Below are 25,365 nucleotides of genomic sequence, written 5' to 3' on the forward strand. Positions count from 1 at the left end.
GGCTTGTGTTGCTTAACCGTGGCTGGGGATGGGCTGAGGTTGAGGCTGAGCAGAGCCTGCGGTGTCAGTGTGTATCGAGTGAAGGCTCTCAGTCCCAGCGCGGGCGTGGATGAGAGGACACCTTTAAAATGCTCCCCTCTGGCCAGGTTCAGCCTCAGAACAGGAATGCACACTCATTAGGACCCTATCAATCACAACAGCCTAGGAACTATTTTTAACACTGGCCCAGGGGCACTGGAGGAGTCATTTACAGGGGGCGCGCGCAAATTTATGATGCGGGACGCCCCCACTGCACGTATTATCGCTTGCACGCCGGGTAAAAAAAAAACTCTGTGGGTTCGGTTAAGGAGGGAACGGGAGACCCATGAATGATCGGATTCAACCGCAAGCCTTCCGCCTAGGAGTCCGGAACACAGTATTGGTGAAACAGGAGAAAGGGATGGATGGGAGTGCTACAGTACACCCTACCCAAACAACAGGAAAACAATGACAAGATGCCCAGATGACCTCAGAGAAAGTATATTCAAGTATTGTGTCTTTAAGGCCTGAGTTCCACCCCAGATTATATGACCTCACATGTCCAATTTGTTTGTGTAACAGAGCAGTGGTGTCGGAGTGGAGCAAGTAAGAGGAGGCTGGGAGGTTCTGCTCCATAAAGCACACATTCACATCATTCAAAGTCAGGCAGGCTGTTGGCTGCAGCAGCAGGGCAGACGTGTGTGCGTGTGTGTGTGTGTGTGTGTGTGTGTGTGTGTGTGTGTGTGTGTGTGTGTGTGTGTGTCTGTCAGCACAGGCAGCGCATAGGACCCTCACAGCTTTCCACTCACTTTAATGTGTCACTGAGAAAGCCTATGGAGCGTATCTCCTTCTGCCTCCCCCTCCTCCCTCCTCCCTCTGTCCTCACCCCTCCTCCCTCCTCCCTCTATCCTCACCCCCTCCTCCCTCTGTCCTCACCCCCTCCTCCCTCTGTCCTCACCCCTCCTCCCTCTATCCTCACCCCCTCCTCCCTCTGTCCTCACCCCCTCCTCCCTCCGTCCTCACCCCCTCCCCTCCCCTCACCCCCTCCTCCCTTTGTCCTCACCCCCTCCAGCCTTCAGGCTGTGCAAGCAGCACACCCCCCCACACACCTTCTTTCTCTACCCCTCTGATCCTCTCCTCAGACTCCAAGCCCAGCACTTGGAATCAATCAGAGGTGTTCAAACATTGCCTTATCTATAATTGAATAAGCAGTGAGTTTACTGGCACCTCACCGTGCCCTCGAACACCCACCCACAGAGTGAATGGTCGTGAGACTGACAGCTGAGGCCAACGACGGCCGCTCGCGATGGCAGCCATGAAGACACAACACCAGAAAAGCAATTATGCCATTGACAGACTGTGGTTAGTTTGGAAAGAATGTTGGCTGTTATTTTTTTTTACACTTATGCCTGCACCCCCACCCCCACCCCCCCTCCCCCTCCCCTGAAAGCATAAACACTGCCAGGACGAGGGTAAAAAAGACAGTGCCCCCCTCCTCACCCTATACTACCTCCAGCCTACCCAAAACCCTCAACCCCGGACCCTCCCCCCCGCCCCCATACCACAGCCACGGCGGTGTGGAGAGGTGGGATTAGATTCAGGTGCAAGGTCCTGTTTGGGTTGGATGGGCCCCAGCCCAGAACAAAGTGTTTCTGTCTGCACTCAACCCAGTTAACAGCTTATTATGAGACGCTGCCATTCCGAGATGTCAATCAGTCGGCGGGGTCACACAAGACAGAGGGAGACCCCGCTTCGCTGTTCTAACCAGCTGCAGGCTTTGAAAACATATTTCTCTCCGAGTTGGAGAGACACAAAATGTTTAAATGGGATCCCTTTACATGGCCCTTCCCCCTCCACTACAAACCCACAACTGCCCCCCATGGTAACCAGAGCCAGGTATTCTCCAGCAAACATTAAAGCCCCCAATCAAACAGGAGAGAGAATGGCAGAATGGTAGATACGGTTCTGAAAGAGGCAATTGCGGAGGCGCTGACTGACGTGGAGCTGTAATGGCGGTCAGTGGCTGACTGGTCTCACTGACTGACACGTATACATAAAGCCTATCACTTAAGGCCTGATGACTGCCTTACAACCGTACAGGAGCCAGAATGGCGGTTTCTACTAAGGCCCTGAGGGTAGTGATTGTATGGCCCATAATACTGAAAGTGTTTTGGTCCTGACTGACTGACTGACAGCCTCTAGGTCCCGTGTGAAGTCTTAAATATATACAGCCAATGTGTTACAGCCAGGCAGCGATGGGTTTGTGGAAAGTGTGTGTGTGTCAATAAACAGTTGTAAATCAGAAGGTAAAGCATCATGACAGTGAAGAGATGGTTTTATGTTGTTGTAACAGCCTTGGTGAACAGCCCTGCCCCACACACCTCAGGGGGTTGAGCAGAGCCCTGTGCTTTTCAGCTGAGGGCTGTGAGAAAGCCTGCCAATAAACACCTGCCAACAGAGCTGTCTGTCCTCCTCTTCCTACTCCTCCTATTACACCTCTCAGTGGAGACACACTCCCATACTGCCACAGGGCCCAAATAGCATAGCAGGCTGTGAGAAAACACACACATACTTCACCACTCAAAAAGATCTGCTGTTATGTAGCTTAACAACAACTGCTGCATTTACTGAATGCACTCACATATTACATGAATAAAGCTGGAATCCTGAATGGTGAAACAGCCACGTCCATTTGCGATATTACAGCAACAAAGAAGTTACTGCAAACAACAAACACTTTTCACCCCCTCTGACATTCCACTCGCGAACAAAGAGCACAATATGTACTGTTTTTTTTTACCATGCAGCGCGACGCTCCTCAGCTCGGCAACAAAAACAACGGTGGTTATAGGAAAACTATAGTATGAAAAACAATAATATAAAAACAATTATATTCTCCATATTGCCTCGCATACTGTACACATTTTGAATCACATTGAAAAACAATGAAGTGGGTTGTCACTCCTGAGCTGAAAGATTTAGGTAACTAGGGCACATATATCGACCTGTACAGCATAGGAAAACTCTGACACTAACAGAGGAAACATGAGAGACAAATTGGGTTACAGTGAAAGTTACGGCTCCTCCTGCGATTGAGCCACAGCCTTTCAGTGGCAAAACTTTGTTTTTTTCCCACGCTCAGAAGCCGCTTTCAGGCAAGAGCCATCAATCACTGTCACCCCTCCATCACTCACCATCCCTCCTTTCTTCCCTCCTTCCACTTACCCCTCTCTTCCTGTCCGCCCTGCAGGCACCTATAGACTCAGAGTCGGAGCAGAGCCCAGAGGGCCAGCCAATCAGAACGTGTCTACCAAACAAGACCTTGAGAATGCTGATTGGGATACCGATGGAAGTGACATCACAATCACCTGCCAGGGGCCATCTCACCTGCCTTGACACAAAACCTGCCCTAATCTTTACTGCTAAACAGCACACTTTCCCAGGGTGCTCTAAGGGAGGGGGGGTATGGGGGCAAGGAGAGGGGAGAGAGGTGAGGAGTGACAGCTTCTTTAATATCCGGCTGTGTTTCACTGTGTTTTCACACACAGCTGGGGCTGAAAATATGACCCAGGGGATTCCCCTGAAGTGAGGCTCTGCCCACATCACCAGTGATTGACAGGTGAGAACAAAGCCACTGTCAACAGGAAAGTGTTTATGTCAGGGAAAATACACACAGTATCCTTCTGGGAAGGAAGATTGTAGACGTAGATCATCCAAAAACCATTAGACATCATTTTGCCTTCATGGTAATCTGCTTCAATCTGAATCTATTTCTTATCTACGAAAAGATACGTTGGAATCACATTTTAGGCAGAACTTGTAGATTCATATACTGTCCATAACACATCAAGTAAATGTATGACTATGTATGACTTCTAATAAATAAACACACTCCACGATACATGTCTTCAAAGTAAGAACGTTTCTAGCTGAAACTGTTCATTTCTTTCTACAGCACCGCACGTACAGTGAGGGAAAAAAGTATTTGATCCCCTGCTGATTTTGTACGTTTGCCCACTGACAAAGAAATTATCAGTCTATAATTTTATTTGAACAGTGAGAGACATAAAAACAAAACAAAAATCCAGAAAAACGCATGTAAAAAATGTTATAAATTGATTTGCATTTTAATGAGGGAAATACGTTTTTTTGACCCCTCTGCAAAACATGACTAAGTACTTGGTGGCAAAACCCTTGTTGGCAATCACAGAGGTCAGACGTTTCTTGTAGTTGGCCACCAGGTTTGCACACATCTCAGGGGGGATTTTGTCCCACTCCTCTTTGCAGATCTTCTCCAAGTCATTAAGGATTCGAGGCTGACGTTTGGCAACTCGAACCTTCAGCTCCCTCCACAGATTTTCTATGGGATTAAGGTCTGGAGACTGGCTAGGCCACTCCAGGACCTTAATGTGCTTCTTCTTGAGCCACTCCTTTGTTGCCTTGGCCGTGTGTTTTGGGTCATTGTCATGCTGGAATACCCATCCATGACCCATTTTCAATGCCCTGGCTGAGGGAAGGAGCTTCTCACCCAAGATTTGACGGTACATGGCCCCGTCCATCGTCCCTTTGATGCGGTGAAGTTGTCCTGTCCCCTTAGCAGAAAAACACCCCCAAAGCATAATGTTTCCACCTCCATGTTTGACGGTGGGGATGGTGTTCTTGGGGTCATAGGCAGCATTCCTCCTCCTCCAAACACGGCGAGTTGAGTTGATGCCAAAGAGCTCAATTTTGGTCTCATCTGACCACAACACTTTCATCCAGTTCTCCTCTGAATCATTCAGATGTTCATTGGCAAACTTCAGACGGGCATGTATTTGTGCTTTCTTGAGCAGGGGGACCTTGCGGGCGCTGCAGGATTTCAGTCCTTCACGGCGTAGTGTGTTACCAATTGTTTTCTTGGTGACTATGGTCCCAGCTGCCTTGAGATCATTGACAAGATCCTCCCGTGTAGTTCTGGGCTGATTCCTCACCGATCTCATGATCATTGCAACTCCACGAGGTGAGATCATGCATGGAGCCCCAGGCCGAGGGAGATTGACAGTTCTTTTGTGTTTCTTCCATTTGCGAATAATCGCACCAACTGTTGTCACCTTCTCACCAAGCTGCTTGACGATGGTCTTGTAGCCCATTCCAGTCTTGTGTAGGTCCACAATCTTGTCCCTGACATCCTTGGAGAGCTCTTTGGTCTTGGCCATGGTGGAGAGTTTGGAATCTGACTGATTGATTGCTTCTGTGGACAGGTGTCTTTTATACAGGTAACAAGCTGAGATTAGGAGCACTCCCTAACACACTTTTTACCTGTATAAAAGACACCTGGGAGCCAGAAATCTTTCTGATTGAGAGGGGGTCAAATACTTATTTCCCTCATTAAAATGCAAATCAATTTATAACATTTTTGACATGCGTTTTTCTGGATTTTGTTGTTGTTATTCTGTCTCTCACTGTTCAAATAACCTACCATTAAAATTATAGACTGATCATTTCTTTGTCAGTGGGCAAACGTACAAAATCAGCAGGGGATCAAATACTTTTTTCCCTCACTGTATTTGGAGTCAAAACAACCTTTTCAGCAGGAACCCTCGACTACGGTTAACTCCAATCAGATTTTATTGCTCCAGTTTTTTTTTCTCCCATCCACTCATTCCCTTGCTCTCATCAGGCCTGTCAGTCAAGGGTGTGAAAGAGGCGCTATGTGTGCACTTTATTTCTGTTTCATTTGGCTGGATGCTCTCTAGCTTTCTGGGCTAATAAACTCCATGCTAGCTAAGTTAGTGTACGACACATATAGGGAGTTAGTCTGCAGGCCTAGCATTGACAGTCACGGTTTACAGCAGAGCCTGTTAGCCGAAAAGCACTTGCCACTTTAGTCATTACAACAGTGTCTCACGACCGTCCAGTAATACTAAGGCCAAACAAAGAACCACACAGCTGGTGAAACAACACAAAAACTGCCTTGTGAGAACAAATTCAAGACAAGAACAAAAAACACTGAGCTTGAGAGATCAAATAACCCAGAACTGAGGTCTGTACACTACAGGTCTGTACACTTCCCCCTCCAGTCTCAGTCTCCCTCCACTCTGAATCTCTGGTCCCCACATCACTCATCACGTCTCAGCCCCAGCCGCCTGGCTCCGGTTCCGCTCTCCCTCTCAGATCATGTGACAATGTAAATAAACCCTCCGCGCTGACAGACGCGAGGGGGGACGTCACCGTGACCCGCGCCGGGCGGGGGAGCACAGCGTGTCAGACCCACGGCCCATGGGGGAGGGGGACTGGCTGGCTGACCAGCACTGTCTTGGCTAGCCGTCGGGAGTGGTCAGCCCACGCAGCCGTCTGGGTCTGTTGAGCAGGGGAGAAAGGGGAAATGAGAGCGGGGGAGAGAAGAGGGACTCAGACTGGGCTGGAGTACAGTAGAGTGCTGGCTGAGAGGACTTTGGGGAGGCTTCACTGATCTCTCAGATAGCCCCATATTTCATTGCTGCATTGTTCTGTGATGTGAGTGTGAGTGTGTGTGTCTAAGAGCAGTGGGCTGTGAATTGGCCTGGAGACACAGCTCGTGGGCTAAGTCTTCTTCTCCCAGGGAACATCTGCTCTCAGTTAGAATGGAGAAAGAAACCAAAGGCTGAGGAGGAGACCTTGCACTCGGACGAGGGCCAGTGTGTATGCCTATGTGTGTGGCAGTGTTTACACTTGAACTTCTTGTACATTTGTAAATTATGTTTGTAAGTGTGTGTGCAGGAACAGACATATCCGAGTGTGTCTGTGGTTTATTATTCTTTTTCAGTTTGTTTGAATACACCCAGACATCTCTGTCTATCATTGTCATTCTGCACTGAGGTTCTGTTATTCTACTGAACGACCACCACCCAGAATGCATTGCGCTGCCTCCAGCTCGTGTCCAACTCCAACGAGAGCACCTTCCTGTGACCATCTCTAGGGGTGCAGTCAGCACCCCTCACCCCTCTCTCCCCCCTTCTATCTGGATAAAGGGTGCAGACAGATTCTCTGTTTGTTTTCCATCGCCTAGGAACTCCTAATAACAACACGGCTCTACAGCGGGGAAAACACAGAGCCTTTTTCTCTCCTTCACCAGCCTCCCAAGAAGCAACAAACTGTTTCTTCAGTAAAGTAATCTGCATTTATTTTCACTTAAGGTCCTCCAGAGTTGAAGCTGATGTTTTTTAACAGAGAGAGAGAGCGAGAGAGAGAGAGAGAGAGAGAGAGAGAGAGAGAGAGAGAGAGAGAGAGAGAGAGAGAGAGAGAGAGAGAGAGAGAGAGGAAAGGGATAGCGAGAGAGAGAGAGAGAGAGAGAGAGAGAAATAGAGAGAGAGAGAGAAAGGGATAGCGAGAGAGATAAAGAGAGAGAGAGAGAGAGGGAAAGGGATAGCGAGAGAGATAAAGAGAGAGAGCAAAGGAGGGACAGAGAGAGCAATGGCTAAAGAAAAGACAAACTTGTCCCAGCTCTGTGTCAATATATGATGCTACCAGGAGGGCCTAATTGAATTAATTTGAGGAGAAAAATGGATTAGTCATGACACGAGGCGGCGAGAGCAAACCGGCTGGAATAGGATTAGCTCACTGCTCCTGCTGACTTCTGTTTGGACTAGGCAATAACCTCATCTCAATACCAACACTCTGCTCTGGGCAGGCAATGGAAAAGACTGGGGTCAAAGAGGAGGGAGAGAACGGGGGATGAAGGGAGGAATGAGGACAGTGAAAAGGAAAGAGGGAAGGTGTGAAGAACTGAGGGATGGAGGAGCAGGAAGACAGAGGATGAGGGGAGACTATAGGGAGGAGGAGATGAGAGGTAGAACACAGTGTGAGGACTGTGTATATAGGGAGCGGTAGAACACAGTGTGAGGACTGTGTATATAGGGAGGGGGAGATGAGAGGTAGAACACAGTGTGAGGACTGTGTATATAGGGAGGGGGAGATGAGAGGTAGAACACAGTGTGAGGACTGTGTATATAGGGAGGGGGAGATGAGAGGTAGAACAGTGTGAGGACTGTGTATATAGGGAGGGGGAGATGAGAGGTAGAACAGTGTGAGGACTGTGTATATAGGGAGGAGGAGATGAGAGGTAGAACAGTGTGAGGACTGTGTATATAGGGAATCACTGACCTGGTAGGTTCCAATGCCGATGTGTTTCGGGTCAATCTTCACCAGCTCAGCCAGCGGGTCCTGAACTCGTCTCCCTATGGACACTGGGAAAAGAAGAGCCACACACACAAACTAATTAATTACTATTAGGACTAACCAATACATGCAAACAGAGAAATTGTCTTCTAAAATCCCAGGAGGGACGATGAAAAGTAATACAATAAATTACATATTCCATATACTAACAGACTTGATTACACTTATTAAATATGCAAACATGAATGTTACGGGCTGTCCTAAGGGCAGGCCATTCCTCATGATTGGTGGGGTGGGTGGGGGGGGGGGGGATAATCTCAATTGCATTTCTTTGATTCCTCGCATCCTCTCTCCTCGCCTCCTACTCAAAACCCATTGGATCTCAACAAATGGGTTTTGAGGAGGGGCGAGGAGAGAGGATGCGAGGAATCAAGGAGATGCAATTGAGGTTCTCTTCTTCCTCCCAAAGTGTGCACTTGTTCATGTGGAAGGAAATGACTGGTACAATAAATATGGTGGAAACTCCCTGTAGCGCATTCCTCCACCAATACAAGGTGTTTAGATTTGTTGGAAGTAGTGAACAGTACAGGAGAAATGAGAGACGCCACACGCCGCCGTGCTAACACAAACACGCACACACAAACAAATGTGCGCAAACACACACACACGCATGTTTAATGATGATGTTTGTAATACTTGAAGTTGAGTTAAATGTAGCTAAATCCCTTTTCCAGGGTGGCTGACAAGAAGAAAAATGATAAACATCACTAAACACATGACATCATTTCACAGCCACTACAACAGATGAGGACAGTAACTATTTCCAATCCAAATACACAAACTAGCTCACACACTCACACACACACACACACACACACACACACACACACACACACACACACACACACACACACACACACAGCTCTTATTCCTCTTAGAGATCGCATTAATGGAGTTTTCTCAGCAGTAGAGTCTCAAAATAGATGCAAATAGAGCTAATACCAAAGTCAATTTAAAGCCAATAAAACTCTAATGAAAGAGAAATAAACCCCAGCAAGAGGTTGTGAACGTCATCTGTTTATCTGCCAACATAACGGAGTTTGGTGAATGGGACCAGTTCAGTGTATGTTTGATGACAACGTGTGATATAATAGAGCACGCTAGGGACCTATCATTCAAAAAGGCATTTCAAAATAAGAACTCCAAGAATTTTACACAAGTTGTGGAGTCGCCAATGAACTGACCATGACAGTCTATGAGAGAGAACTTATCAGCGCTACCCCACTGGAGAGCTACCAAACATCCAGTCCATGCCAGAGTCCTCTCCTTGGTGAATCTTTAGCTTGGCTAGTAAACTTTTCAATAAGTCCTGGAGAGAGCGCCGCTAGTCTCTGCTTACAAATGACCCTCCTATTACCGCGAGAGGACTCGGAGGAGAGAAGTGCTTTTGTGTGTGCTGTACAAGGTCTGGGCTGAAACTCCATCCCTGTCTAAATATTGTTGCAGGCAGCAGTTTCCCACAGGCTTCCAAGGAGAGATGCAGAGAGTGAGGTATTGATTCCACACGTTCCTCCGTCCCAGTCCCACCTCAACTACGTACATCCAGCGAGTCAACTAGCAAAACACACCACCGCATCCTCCTCATCTTACACTCTCCTCAGCCTCACACATCCATAACGCACTTCACCAGATCATCCACCAGTCCAACGTTCATCACCAGCGTCGTTATTCAAACACACACCCGCATCACCGTCATTTCAAATATAGTCTTGTATGATGTAGCATAGGCTACAATCAAGCTGTCTACTTACATATTCACACACATAATCACATATTGAATCCCTAACAAAACACTTTATGTCGTCACTGATTTAAATACACACACCCACAACGCATCCACTAGCCTAGATAGTGAACCACAGAACTATCCACTCAACAAAATGCTCAAAATCTAGCCACTACAGTCTCCCACTCATATCTGAGGTCAGGATCCTCCTAAAGGGGCAGTGGATAATCTAAGGATGTTGTGATTACCTTTTGACACTAGGGGGCATCAGTACTCCCTTCTCAGGCCAGGGCAGGGGGAAGAGTTCTATGATTGGGATGTGGGGTATAAAACAACAAGCCCTTAAGGCCCTCTTTGTTCAAAAACACACTCTCTGCTAACAAGCACATCCACATACTGAAAGCACACTCACCCCCTCCCACCCGACACACACATCCCCACAGAACAATCTTTCTACAATGTCCTCCTCACCATTCTACTCTATTGCCTCCATGCTAAATGCCCACACATTTTCACACACATTCAAAATAAAACACTTACATTACTTATGCCTTTCATTAAGGGGTTAATATGTCTCCCTGGGCTTGCTAGCGCTCTTGACCAGAGGACAATGTATGAATAAATCCCCAGCTTGATTTACTGTTTTTATAGAGGAAGTCTGGAATAATTCTCAAATCCTGTTTTGGAGAGCGTTTGATTCTTTTCCAGAGTTTCTTCAAGTTTTTTCTGTGTTTGAGATGGCGCATTGTGCAGAGTGGAGAGAGCTTGTGTGGTCCGTCACACAGCCTGGACACTTAGGGAAGTCCGATTTCACAGCAACATGATGAGTTCTACAGAGATGGTCAGACTGCTAGGATAAGGGACCAGAGCAGTTTGTCAATAACAGGACACCATGTCAGTGTTGACTGATGTTAAGGGATGGTTGCAGGTTAATGTCAGTGCTTGAGAGCTACCTACAACTGAAGTTATTGACCTTAAAACAAATGCAGTAGTGTGAGAAAGTCCTGGGCAACATAAGCATAGAGGATATGTTGTGTCAAGGTTGACCCCTTCATGACTGAGTAGTTTAGTGGGTAGACAGACACACAGACAGACAGATAAGCAGGCAGGCAAGCCTACAGTGCTGTCAGTTGTGTTCTGCAGTGCACTTCCGCTCTCTCATCCTTACAGGCACACAGACAGTGGGTGCGATGAGAGCTGCCAGGCCAGACCAGACAGCAGAGATGAGAGCTGCCAGGCTAGACCAGACAGCTCAGAAGAGCAGACTAGACAGTCCAGCAAAGAGCTAAGCAACCAACATAGCAACGGACGCTTTGGTTCATTATGTAGACCGGTCAGGATTTGGCAAGTTCTAGCAACGGACGCTAACTGCTAATTAGGGCAGCAGGTTGCCTTGTGGTTAGACCGAAAGGTTGCATGTTTGAATGCAAGAGCCGACAAGGTGAAAAGTCTGTCGATGTGCCCTTGAGCAAGGCACTGAACCATTATTTGATCCAGGGGCGCCATACTACTTTGACTGACCCTGTAAAACAACACATTTCACTGCACCTATCTTGTGTTTGTGACAATAAAACATATATTTTCTATTTATCAAATCCCATTGTGATGCGGGGGGAGGACACATTTTGGCAAGTGGACACTATTTGGCATGACAGGCCCATTGACTGAGGTGTTTCTCACCTGCACTCCTCAGGTTCGGGTCCAGATCAGGCATCTCCTTCACTGCCTCTGGGCTCACACTGTAGATGGATGCCCCTGCCTCGCTGGTGATGCTGAGACAGAGAGAACATGTGGTTAAAGGGATAGTTCAGCATTTTGGCAATTAAGTCATTTTTCTACTTACCCAGAGTCAGATGAACTCATGGACACCATTTGTATGTCTCTGCGTGCAGTTTGAAGGACGTTAAAGGTAGTTTCTGGACCCAATGCTAACTAGCGTTAGCGCAATGACTGGAAGTCTACAGGAGCAGCTAGCATCACCCAACAGTAGTCAACCAGTGGCTGAACTACTCGCACTCATACCAAAGCCCACTTGTACAGTTACAATCTTCTCAAAAGGTTCTTGAGTATATCAGTGTCAATATTCTTTTATTTTCCTCCTGCCTCTCCTTTCTACTAAAATATTATCTTCTCACAAAGCATCAGTACTTGATTGTTAAGTCCGTAAGGCCCTGCTGTAAGGCCCTGCTGTACCTTCCTGCCTTTTACTCCAACACTCTTTTTCTTTGACTATCAACAACATCATAAAAATCACGTTTGTGAGACTGATCCACATAGCTTTTAGGGAAGCTTTTAGGAGAAGTTACCTACAAAGAACGAAAAAAGTAAGCAAATGGGGAAGAGATGGAGGAAAAAGAACAGTGGAGAAGAAAACACATAGGCCTAATAAAGACGTACAAAAATAATAAGATGAAGGTTAATAAGAAGGCTAAGTGGAAGAAAAAAAATAGTGAATGTAACGTTACTGTCACAACCATCACATCACTCAGAGAGCCCCTCCTTCCACTGATGGATTCTCATCCTCAGCACCACTTAGATGGCTAGCGGCAACTGCACCATTATCTACAAATCAATTAATTCACTCAGGAACAAGCTCTCCTTTCTCTGTCCGTGACCCTATGTCGCAGACACCGACTCAATAGATCTAACCTTTCACCATGGTAATTATCTCTAGTTCTCTTCCAACTCTGGTGATCACAGACCTTTTCATCAAGCAAATAGGGTTAGAGAGCAGGGCGAATGCTTCTGCTCTTTTATCTACGTTAACGTGCCTAGGGCATGTTCTCAACTATATAACTCTACATGCATACATATATTCAAAACGTTATTAGTTATTCTTTTCAATTCTATGACTAATTGGTCGTAAAGCACTCAAGCACATCCAAATGCCTTAACAATTTTACCACTGTGTTGCTTGTTACTTTTAAAATATGGCCATTATTTCCAAAAATATACCTGATGTGAGGGCAAAAGCCAAAAGGTGGAGCCCCAGCAGACTTAAGACAATGTAAGGTGATGCAGAGCTAAAGGACAGAATGAATCTTTAACTAATGGACTCAACCTCCAAGCTTAGTTTTTGTGTGTGTGTGAGTGTGTGAGTGAATGCACAACCCTGCAGAACAGAGAACCCAGTTGTAGTGTGACACTACTGCCATCTAGGGGAGTAGTATGTGTACCGCTATGGTTTGCTTCAACAGCAGATGGTGACAACTGATAAATAATACAATACATAATTCAATCCTTATTGGGAACTTGGGACTGAATAGGCTTAGCACTTCAGATATGTCTGGCCCATAAACACCAGTCATATTAAACAAATATCAAAACATTTGGAAATAATGAGGAATAATATTAACATCATCCTTGTGAAGCTCAGAGTAGTCTTCACGGAACCACCCGTACCCGAATACCCGAGACCTGATCCTGGACCCAAGCAGGTCCGGATCCAGAATTCTAAATAATGTCACAGGTCTGGGTTGGAATATGATATGATTGTCACGGGTTTCGAGTATGTGTAATTTTAACTGACTTGTCCGGAAGGACCCATACAGATCCGAACGCGACTCCTGCAGTAGAGGGAGAGAGAGAGAGAAATTGTATATTTCATGCTACTGCTCTTTGCTTTTCACGAGTGGCGCGTGTGTTGTTGTTGGCCAATCATAAGACATCAAAGTGGCAATAGGCTACAGTCATAGAGCCTCCGTTTGGGGCAAAATTTAGGAGAATCAATGGAAGATAGAATTAAAATGATGGAATTAAAAGTTAAAAGGAGAAGGATAGGCTGCAACAGAGTTGTTGTTTGTAACTGTGTAGGATGAGAAAGCGTATGTAGCCTCAATTAGCCTAGCTAGTTAGCTAGCTAACTTAACTAGCTTCTCCTGGTTTGATGCAGTCAAGACAGGTACTACGTAATCATATCGGATAATAAATAACCTATGGCAGCTACACTATATAATATGCCATTTAGCAGACGCTTTTATCCAAAGCGACTTACAGTCATGTGTGCATAAATGTTTTACATATGGGTGGTCCCGGGGATCGAACCCACTAGCCTGGCGTTACAAGTGCCATGCTCTACCAATTGAGCTACAGAGGACCACAAGTATGACCATAAGTATGTGGACACCTGCTCGTTGAACATCTCATTCCAAAATCATGGGCATTAATATGGAGTTGGTCCCCCCTTTGCTGCTATAACAGCCTCCACTCTTCTGGGAAGGCTTTCCACTAGATGTTGGAACATTGCTGCGGGGACTTGCTTCCATTCAGATTAGGCCTGGCTCGCAGTCAGCGTTCCAATTCATCCCAAAGGTGTTTGATGGGGTTGAGGTCATGGTTCTGTGCAGGCCAGTGAAGTTCTTCCACACCGATCTCGACAAACCATTTCTGTATGGACCTCGCTTTGTGCATGGGGGCATTGTCATGCTGAAACAGGAAAGGGCCTTCCCCAAACTGTTGCCACAAAGTTGGAAGAACAGAATCAACGAGAATGCTGTAGCGTTAAGATTTCCCTTCACTAGAAATAAGGGGCCTAGCCCGAACCATGAAAAACAGCCCCAGACCATTATTTCTCCTCCACCAAACTTTACAGTTGGAACTATGCATTGGGGCAGGTAGCGTTCTCCTGGCATCAGCCAAACCCAGATTTGTCCGTCGGACCGCCAGATGGTGAAGCGTTATTCATCACTCCAGAGAGAGTGTTTCCACTACTCCAGAGTACAGTGGCAGCGACCTTTACACCACTCCAGCCGACACTTGACATTGCGCATGGTGATCTTAGGCTTGTGTGCGGCTGCTCGGCCATGGAAACCCATTTCATGAAGCTCCCGACGAACAGTTCTTGTGCTGACGTTGCTTCCAGAGGCAGTTTAGAACTCGATAGTGAGTGTTGCAACCGAGGACAGACATTTTTTTACACGCTACGTGCTTCAGCACTCAGTGGTCCCGTTCTGTGAGTTTGTGTGGACTACCACTTCGCGGCTGAGTCGTTGTTGCTCCTAGAGATTTCCATTTCACAATAACAGCACTTACAGTTGACCGGGGCAGCACTAGCAGGGCAGAAATTTGACGAACTGACTTGTTGGAAAGGTGGCATCCTATGACGGTGCCACGTTGAAAGTCACTGAGCTCTTCGGTAAGGCCATTCTACTGCCAATGTTTGTCTATGGAGATTGCATGGCTGTGTGCTCGATTTTATACACCTGTCAGCAACAGGTGTGGCTGAAATAGCCAAATCCACTCATTTGAAGGGGTGTCCACATACTTTTGCATATATACTGTATTAGTCTACTATAGCGAAAGGTTGGCTTGGTTGGTTGCTGTCTCTCCCTCCCTCCTCCCTGTTCCCGTGTCACTCGCTCACACTCACAGTAGCCTACACACACTGCACAGCCCCTGCTAGAGCATCACCTCTCTCTACCTCCTCTCCCTCGCGCTGTATCAGCTCTGGTTAATAAAGTAGCTTAAACATTTACTTCTCTGCTGCTTCCATCACTTGGATCGGACCGGGTCTGGAACGGGTCTAGTTGTCCTCGGGTCCGTTCGTAACGCGTCTCTATATTTACATTTTTTATTTATGTATATCGGGTCCGGATGGGAAAGCCCCAGGTCCATTTTGGAAGGCCTCTAGCTCAGAGTCAAACCTAGCCACAGTAATATTTCAATGTTAATTATTTTCAACATGTTAAATTCGCTGTTGAAATGAGGATGATAGAACTACTACTACTACTACTGAGTGTACACATCTATTGTAGGCTAATGACTGAGCAATGGTGGGGGAATTGAAAACATTAAAGGAAAACTCCACCCAAAAACTATCTTTTGGTATTTGTTTCATTAGTTCATTGTTGACATAGTCCCAAAATGTTTTACTTGTCAGCAATCAAGTTTTCAAGATATGCAACTTTCAAAATATAGAAATCATCTCTGTATGATGCATTTTGCATCATATGATGCTTTTTGTATCATCTCACAATTGCCAGATTATCCTCCATGTCCGGTTAGAGGTGTTAGCATAAGTCATGCCACTAATCCATCCTCCATCTTTAGGGTATGCCCTTTTCCCTTTCCTCTAGGATAGACAGATCAGATGGGGGAGTATCTCTCCTCAGGATCCATATCTAGCTGACCTTTGTGATGCGAGGTCAGCGACTGCCCCTCTCACACTCACTGTTGGTACAACCAAACCTCTTTTAAGATCCCTTTCTCACTACAGCCACATCAAAAGACCATAGAATGGGGGCCTCTGCCACGACAACCTTGCCAATTAGTACCATCCTCCTAGCTACAGCCGGCAGAAGTCTTCTGACAAGAATCACATTTTAAATGAACTCGTCCCCTCTCTCTCTCTTTCTCCCTCCCCCTTTCGACTACGGCTGCATCAGCCCCCCCCCCCACACACTGCTGACAGCTGACATGTCGTCGTAGCGACAGCGCTAACGAGCGCTGGCACATGACCTTCAGCAGGGTCAGAGGAGATGGAGCCGGGAAGCTGGTCATTAATAAGACAGACGGATTAGGAGGCCACAGCGCAGGGCACACACCCAAACACACACCCTTCTCACACAGAGAGGCAGAGGGACAAACAAACAAATAGCCATAGTGACAAGGACAGACACAAGACACACACAAAAAAACAGAGAAATACAGAGGGACAGATGTGACAAAGAGGCTGACAAACTAGAGAGAGATACAATAAACACTGTGATTGAGATAGACAGGCATAGGACCATATATAGTAAAGAGTGTGCATGAAGCAGGGACCAATGGCAGGCCACAGACAGATATAAGATCATGTCCTGTATGGATATAGGAGGACCCTGGCAACAAGCCAAACTGACACACACGGGCATACGCACATGCTGATGAGAGTGAAGCAACAGGATGGTTGTTCTGTTCTCCCATCTCTCTCTCTCTCTCTTTCTTGCTTTTAAGTTACGTACCCAGTAGGTCTCTCAGGTCACTGGCCTTTTAACTATCCCAAAGCCTAGGACCAAGAGGCATGGAGTGGCAGCCTTTCATTATTATGCCCTCAGCCTCTGGAATAGCCTGCCAGAGAACCTGAGGGGAGACGAAACTGTGGACATATTTAAGAGATCTTAAAACACATCTTTTTAGCTTTGCTTTTCCTCAGGGTGCTTTTTAGTCGTTCAGTTTGTGTCATTCTTTTGTTTGTTATCTTATGTTTGTTGTGTAGTAAATATTTAAATATTTCAGCTTTTATTTTCATCGTTTTTTATTAGTTTTTTCCTGTAAAGCACATTGCGTTGCATTCCATGTCTGAAATGTGCTGTATAAATAAAGCTTGATTTGATTTGATTCTCTCCCTCCCTCCCTCGCTCCCTCTCTCACCACTCCAGAGCCTGGAGGCAGCTCCTCAGACACAGGCCCATCTGGACCGACACCTCTGACAAACACACAATATAAATATACACAAGTTCATGTACTATCTCGCGCACGCAGGCACACACACACGCACACACACACACAGTAGAGCAGGTTCCAGAGGTGACCAGTGAAGGGGAATAGTCTTTCAGTGTTGATGGTTTGATAGCAGGCCAACACCAGTCTCTTAGAACAAGGCCTAATGATCTCTGACAAATACAGGCAGCGCTGAGCCGAGGAAGGACATCCATCCACTGACAAGGCCATGGGTCTCCCTCTACGTCAGTGAGGCAGCAACCACAGAGACAAGAAAATAGGCCAAGCAACAAATAAACACATACAAACACACACACACACTCTCTCTCTTCCTCATTAAGTGATATGTGACACAGTGGGATGCTCTGGGTCAGTTGAAAGAGAGTCTGTACAGCTATTGTCTGTCCCAGGGGAAAGTGCCCCCCAAAAAACCTCTACAGTCATATAAGAAAGGGATAGACAGAGGAAAGGGAGAGAGAGAGAGAGACAGGGAGAGAGGCTAGCCCCTATCATGTCTGAATTAATTAGCAGTGCCGCCGGGGCAGCTGGTAGCAGCCCTGTCATAGATACAGCCTAGACCTCTTGTCTCCACGGCACCCAGACCATCGTCATGGCGCGGGCATCGCCGTGGCAGCCAGCAGAAGGTTGTCTGTGCCCTGCGCTCTGGCCTAAGTGGACACTAACACACACACTGCCACATTACAAGCACAAAGTCAACGGATGCCACTGAGTGAAAAGGATGACTTGGTGGCCCTTCAGGGTTGTCACTCACTTACTCAGACCATTGTCCCTGGTTCCTGTCCTGGGGCAAAGTCACAGCCAAGCCCCCTCCGATCCCCTGTCTTACTGTAGCCCTCTTCCTTTCTCACACCCCCTCCATGCCACTGCCCCTGACGGCCAGTCATGACTGACATTGGGAGAGACGGATACAAGCTTTGATACTTCACCCCCCTAGACCCCTCCCTCAAACCACTCCTTAATTAAAATTCAGCATCAGCTCATCAGATCTGTTAGCGAGGAGCAAGGACGATATCATCCCCATGGTGACATGATACAGAAAACTGTGAAACAGAGACAGGAATCAGCAAATCCCCAAACAAAATGAAACTCAGTCTGCTTTTGGCCTTTGAGTCTATTAGGCACCACAAAGTTTAAGATGGGGTTGCACTGATAAAAGAGTGGGTCATGAACAAGATAGAAATGACTATACTTTCTCCAATTAAAACCCCATAACTCATTGAACTGAATATATCTCTCCATTAAACCCCACAACTCATTGAACTGAATATGTCTCTCCATTAAACCCCACAACTCATTGAACTGAATATGTCTCTCCATTAAACCCCACAACTGTAAATGTGTGTCTCTCCATTATGACCCTGGCAAACAATCTCCTCAATGACATCACAGGTTACAAATATTGTGTTCTACTTTGTGACATCACAATTTACAGAAAGATTATTCACCTTTGTGAGATCCCTATTGACAAAAAACACATTACAGTACAGAATATTCTCCTTTGTGTCATCACCACTTACAGATCAGAGAATATTATAGTCCCAGTCGGTAATCACGTAATAATAAGGAATTCCTCTCAACCACGGCCACAAATTGGGGAAAACCAACATTCTTTCCTATTGACCCACATTGTAAAAGAAGCAACTTCGTCATAGATTTTTTGTTATACAGAAATAACAAAACATGCCGAAAAGCTGCTTTGTTGTTCAATGTACATGTAGCCAGGTCAAAAATCCCGACCTACGGTTTGCAATGCTCCCACGTAGGGATATAGAGCCTGCGAGAAGAGCCCTGTGGCTTCAGGCTATTCGGTGTGTGAGTTTGGAAAATGTGAGGACGCGGTGTCCAAGTAGGCTACATGTAGCTGTGTGTGTGGATAACATTTCATCACAGTTAAGACATTAAACTTCTTTAGTACAGTCCGTTTGTAAATACACTCACTACTTGTAGCTGTATAGTCTGTTTGTTTGTGTTGTTGGTCTTGGCTAGCTTAATGTTCAGGTCGGTAGCTAGCTAGCACTCACACACTCAAGTGGCTGCTAGCATCGTCATGAAAAAGGGCATGAGGGAAGCCCTTCAACTGGGTTTCCCAAACTCGGTCCTGGGTACCCCAATGGGTGCACATTTTGGTTTTTGCCCTAGCACTACACAGCCGATTCATTTAATCAACTAATCATCAAGCTTAGATTATTTGAATCAGCTGTGTAGTGCTATGGCAAAAAACAAAAAGTGCACCCCTTGGGGTACCCAGGACCGAGTTTGGGAAACGCTGCCCTACAATATTACGTTTTTCTAAGTTGTGAGAACGCTAGGGAGCAGGCAATGTTGAAAAGTAATCTTTAGACAGTTTTTGCTGCGAGCCAATGGGGTAACCTAGGTAACTACAGCTTGTTTTCCCCACAGGCGGGCAGGGTTGCGACTTTCTATCTAATACCGACTGGGTCTATTGTACTACTTTAGGACCTCTGATATCATTGGAACAATCCTCTGTGACATCACCAATCAGCGATCACTAAATACAAAATACCATGGTCTCAACATCTTCAACAATACCATCAGTGCAATCACTCAAATAATGATCATCTCAAGGCTTTGTCCAACATCTACATCCAATTCCCTGACTGCCCTGCCACATGGTTCCAATCAGCCGATCCAGGAAGAGAAAGGCCATACAGCCTCCTATACTGATTTGAATAGACTGATTATAATTCAACTCAACTTCATTAAACTGATGAGGTTGTAAAGGGGTGATTACAAAAAGGGAAATGGATTGCTCTCCTTAGAGCTTCTTTTAAGGTTTTCAGTGAAAGTGATGCATTTTTGTGTGAATGGATGTATTCTGCCACGCTTTACACAAACACACACACACACACACACACACACACACACACACACACACACACACACACAGACACAGACACACACACACACCTCAAACAGCTTTGCCCCATTGTTCAGTCAGCTGCAAAGCCTGACCCGGGGGACTGTGGCCGGAGGATTGATGATCAGATACCGGCCCTGTCGGAAAATGATGACATTTTTCACCCAGAAAAGGGTCCAAATGGCAGGTGTCAGGGGCCGTCAGTCTCACACTTGGTGCTAGGAGGCAGGAAGCGCCCAGTCAGCGTGGGGCCCCGTCAACGCCACACTCCAGCTGCCACCGCAGAGCACGTCTGAAAAGAGCAAAGTCTCACAGCCACTCACATCAATCTGGTGGCAGACGCTCGTCACACACGCAGACACACACACACACACACACACACACACACACACACACACACACACGGCCGAGTAGAGAGCGTTGGCGCCCTAAGGGGAGAGAGATTGCTATGCTTGGCCACCAGTGGGGCAGCAGGGTGGCACGTTGTTGGCCACCTGTGAGTACCCACAGCCCCCACGCTCCCATTCAAACCATATCTATCTACTGGTCAGCCTGGGCACAAACTGTTCATAGCAAGCCTCCATTATGACTTGTGTACATTTTGAGAGGGGGGATATTTCTCAAATGTCTGGGCTCTTGTCTCATGTTCTGTATCATCTGGTAAAATGTGCAATTACTCATATAGACTTTATTGTGCATCTTGGTTTCCATTCTTGGTTTCTATTCCATCTCAATCTTAAAATGGAGCTTGAGGCCACTTAAAATAAGTCCTTCTCATAGATATACACACAACTGATTCCTTGGGCCAATTTAAGGCGAGTGACTGCCATTGCATGCATTCAGATGTGGCATTGAGGTTTCCATGTTTTGATGTTTCTTTCTTTCTTTCTCTAATGTCCAATGGCCATAAAGTCCCTTCAAACGGCCCCGCAGAGCCAAATGAAGCATGAAATGTGCAGCGCAGTAAAAGTGTTATTGCTGGAGATTGGCTCCAGCCACTCTGAGTCGCTGAGAGACGTACACATGGAAATGAACACATACACGTCTGTGGGGATTTGACGCTTTGAGTTCGTGGCGACAAAGAACCTCGCTTCATTCTCACAAAAAGCTACCATCCATCAGCGCAGACTGCATTATAGCCCATGACATCAGCATATCTTTGCGTAAATTAGGGAAAATGTACACCGAGTAGTGTCAAAAGCTAACTCGTTAAGAACAACTATAAGATTCTGATTACGTATGTGTTATGGTTGACAAGAAATATACCGCTAATGTACCATACGAGTGTCAGGCATAAATATATGTCGGATAAGACGTTCAAGTTGATTAAAATCTGCAGTATACTGTATGTGGATGTGTATAGGAGAGACGATGTAACAGTCCTTAATACAGAGCTCTTGAGAAGTGAGCCAACAAGGGACACTCAGTGACAGCAGGAGAGGACACGAGGACGTGTTCCTGAGGCGCTGCTGGGTAAAGGAGCGGACAGTGGAAGTAGGAAGAGCGCCCCAGTCCGTACCACAGTCCAGACCCCGTGTCCGTCAGTCTGTCCTTTGTGATTCATGTGGCTAACCTTCAGTGAGCCTCTAGGCTCCTGGCTTTTCTCTGTAATTATCCAGGATCCTAATCACCCTAGCCAGGATCCCTGCCTGCCTGGCTGGCTCCCTCCAGGGCCCAGGCCACATCATCATGGGCCAAACCCCCCTCAGCCAGCAGTGATCTCATTCCACCAGGAGCAGGGTGGGATCCAAGAGCAGTGATTACCTGAAGACAGAGCAGAGTACGACCAAGGACAGAGCCTCACCACCACTAGTAGTACTGCGGTGAGGCAGGCAGGGACATCAGGCCTTATACACTCTGACAGTACAGGGACTGTGGGGAGAAGCTGCTTGTTACAGAGCCACTCACTGACAGGACTCATCACTACTCGTCTCTCTCTACGCTACTGGTTCCTGGACAGCAGATACTTGGCTATACATGGAGCTTAGGACCTGGGCTGAGGCTCACAGGCTTAGATAGGTGAGGACAATAAAATCTCCAACTAACACTGTCATAGGTTTGGCATTTAAGGTGAACTCACCAAACATTCTACACCTGCTTGAAATCAATAATCTCTGTTACATATCACATATCTCTCTCTTTCTTAAGGAAGTGTCACTCAAAACCTCTGAACACAAACCACTGAGCAGCAGTGCCTTGCCACAGCAAAACACCAATACAACCCCAGACTGGATGGACAGACAGACCGACAGATATAGACAAAGAGAGAGTCTTGGTCCATCCATTAGTCCATATCATAGCCTTCTACCCAGTGCAGAATGAAACTGATCTGGAAAGACTGGCTAGCCGGTGGCATTGGGGATGGGCCTTGGGGTCTCTGATACTGGGTGGAGGGGGATTGGGGTTGGGGGAGGTCATCTCTGTTCACGTCTGCCTTTAGGAGTGACAGAGTGACAGGGGGGCAGTGAGGGGGACATGGTGCCAAGCGGTCAAGGGAACCAAGCACTCTGTATCATGACCACTACCCAGAGAGCTACAACTCTGCTCTGATGGGATTAATGTCCGCTGATTAATGTCAGCTGAGCTCGTCCTTCACATGGACACCCACCGGCCACGCCATGATGCCCATCTCCTCCATGTGCATGTCCAGTTACACAGATTCTCTATCGCAGACTTACCCAGTGCTTAATTTGAGCTGGCACCTCTCAGTTTTGGACTGTTTCGTTCCGTAACCTATTTGTCCGGATCTGGTACCTCTCCTGGCATGAAGAATCATTTTCACTGTTTGCAATGTAAAATTTCCAACAAAAGCGATCAGTGTTAATTTGAGTTGCCTCCTCTATAATTCTCCTGCCCCTTAAAAAACATACTGTGAAAACGTGCCTGATATTATAAGAATTGACTCATGTTGGGCCGACCCAGGCTTATGGTTTGCTCAACATTGTAGGCTAGAGACCAACGAGTGGCCGTTGCTGTGTTGAGAGAGAAGTGCACCTGAATCTCTCACATAACTAGAGTGAGATTCACTAAAATGATATAATTCTACACCAGGAGTAAGCCTATAATGTAGCCACAGAGGATCAATATAGCATATAATTTTTTGGGGCCTAGCTGTGGATTGTGTGTAGCCCAATCCCAAGGCATAGCCTTCAGTCGGGAACGCATGGCAAATCTGTTAGTGAACAGCATGCAGTCAAAATATGCATTTCGCAATATTTCAAATACAATCGTGGGAAAACACAGGTTGGAAAGCAAATGGCTCCTGATGGAAAGAGAAGACTAATCCGTCTGTAGGCTATCAAAATATTTTATCAACTTTCAAATAGGCATATTGTGCGAACAGCATTGTTTTACAATGTAAAACAAGAGAGATAGGCTTTTGGCACGAGCGCATCGGCCATCGCCGGTGAGTGAGCTGCGCATCATTGGGTGAGTCAGTGAAACTGGAAAGCTTTTTTAGGGCTATAATTTCCTCATATTAAACAATATGTGTCACTCTGCAAACCTAGGCCTAGGCTATTGGTGGAATCAAGACAAGGTTGTTCTTTTTTTATCTCAGATTCTCAGTTTGTCAGTGTCAAAGTAGCCTGCCATGTCGATCATTTGTGCGGTATTAAAAAATAATTGCATGAAATGCGTTTATAAAAGGCCACATTTGTTCTGGACCCTAGGTTACAAGAATAATCCCCCATGTGTGCAACTTCTGCAAGCACCTCTACTCTACTGCTCTATGCCACTACGCAAAAGCAATGATAATGCATGCAATGCTTTATTATAAAGGTTATATGTTTTTCATGCATTCCGGTACCTTAGAGCCCCCCCCAGGTCACCCCCCTATAGCGCTCACTTTTTGTTCCGGCAACTCCTGATTTACAAATCAAGCACTGTCTTACCACATCCTGAGTACTGCTGTAGCAGAACCCAAACTAGAACAAAAAATCTGGACTGTCTGTGTGTGGACTGCTTTCAAAGGTGCATCATTATCCTAAATGTATTGAGTCAATACAGGCATAAAATCAACTTAAACCAACTGAACTGGCAGAAGTCAGGACAAACTGTAACCCTGGCCCGGCAGACAGGGAGGCGGGGGGTAGGCGGGTGGGTGTCACTGCATTGCGCTCGTCTCAGTGACACATCTTAGGTCACTGTCACCGACATCGGCTGGTATCCAGCACTGAGGGCTGCCTATCTGAGGGGTGGGACACGGGTAGAGAGGAGTGTCCCCTGTCCAGCAGCCACTGAGCCCTGAGAGGGCGTTTATGCGCTGTGACAAAGGCTGCGTGTTCGATGGCCTGCCGCTAATACAGCGTGACAGACAAGGTCACACTGTGGAGGGAATGGGACTGTCAACCGGCCATCCTCTCACACTTGATAATGAGACTGGGAAGGTACGTGTGGCGGGCCACCGTGAGGAGAACACACACACAGAGAGTACAGGAAGAATACACACACACTGCATACAGTATGTTGGACATATCTGAAGTGACCTATGGGAGTACTCCTCTCCCCACTCTCCTCCACACTAGGGCTGTGGCGGTCATGAAATTTCATCAGCAGGTGATTGTCAAGCAAATAACAGCCGGTCTCATGGTAATTGACCGTTAATTAATATAAACACATTTAGCATCTCCTGGCTTCCACGCATAGCCTACAAGCCACTGATGCAGACCTTTAGAACATCTACATTTATGTAACTTTAGTTGTGATACAAACATTGGGGTTTTTAATACATTCTAAGGCTGCATGATGCGACTAATGATGATTTGAAAAAAGGCACATGAAAGGCGCAGGTTGTACACACTTCATCAGTCTCTCATTCACAATTTGACAAGCACTTGATAATGCCTCAAATTTCCCGGCGGCATCCCCTTTGTGTGGCCGTAATGCCCCCTAAAAAATGCCATGCCTTTTGCGGCCAGTGGCCATTGTGCCCTTGGGCTGAATATAATAAATATAATTCCCTTCTCCCGGCTGCGTGCTCCGAAGCACCTCTCACTCACATGGCTCTCAGTTATATGATCCGGTCTTTCTCACAGGCTACAAGTGAAGACGTGCGTCCTTATCCAATTCCGAGGTACATATTGAAGATATTGGAAGAACTGTCCAC

At 46.5% G+C, this 25,365-nt stretch overlaps 1 protein-coding gene across 2 annotated transcripts in view; it reads right to left on the minus strand.

Annotated features, from left to right (window-relative positions):
* srbd1 (S1 RNA binding domain 1) overlaps positions 1-25,365 on the minus strand; it is a 104,804-nt gene that overhangs the window by 41,474 nt on the left and 37,965 nt on the right. For both annotated transcript variants that reach the window (XM_084142198.1, XM_084142199.1), the window contains exons 15-16: positions 11,621-11,712; positions 8,140-8,222 (exon numbers count right to left, since the gene is read on the minus strand). In XM_084142198.1, coding sequence (XP_083998324.1) covers positions 8,140-8,222; positions 11,621-11,712 — 175 coding nt within the window. The remainder of the gene's footprint in view (positions 1-8,139; positions 8,223-11,620; positions 11,713-25,365) is intronic.

The sequence above is a fragment of the Coregonus lavaretus genome (assembly GCF_964263955.1).
Source record: "Coregonus lavaretus genome assembly, chromosome: 25".
Classification (NCBI taxonomy): Eukaryota; Metazoa; Chordata; class Actinopteri; order Salmoniformes; family Salmonidae; genus Coregonus; species Coregonus lavaretus.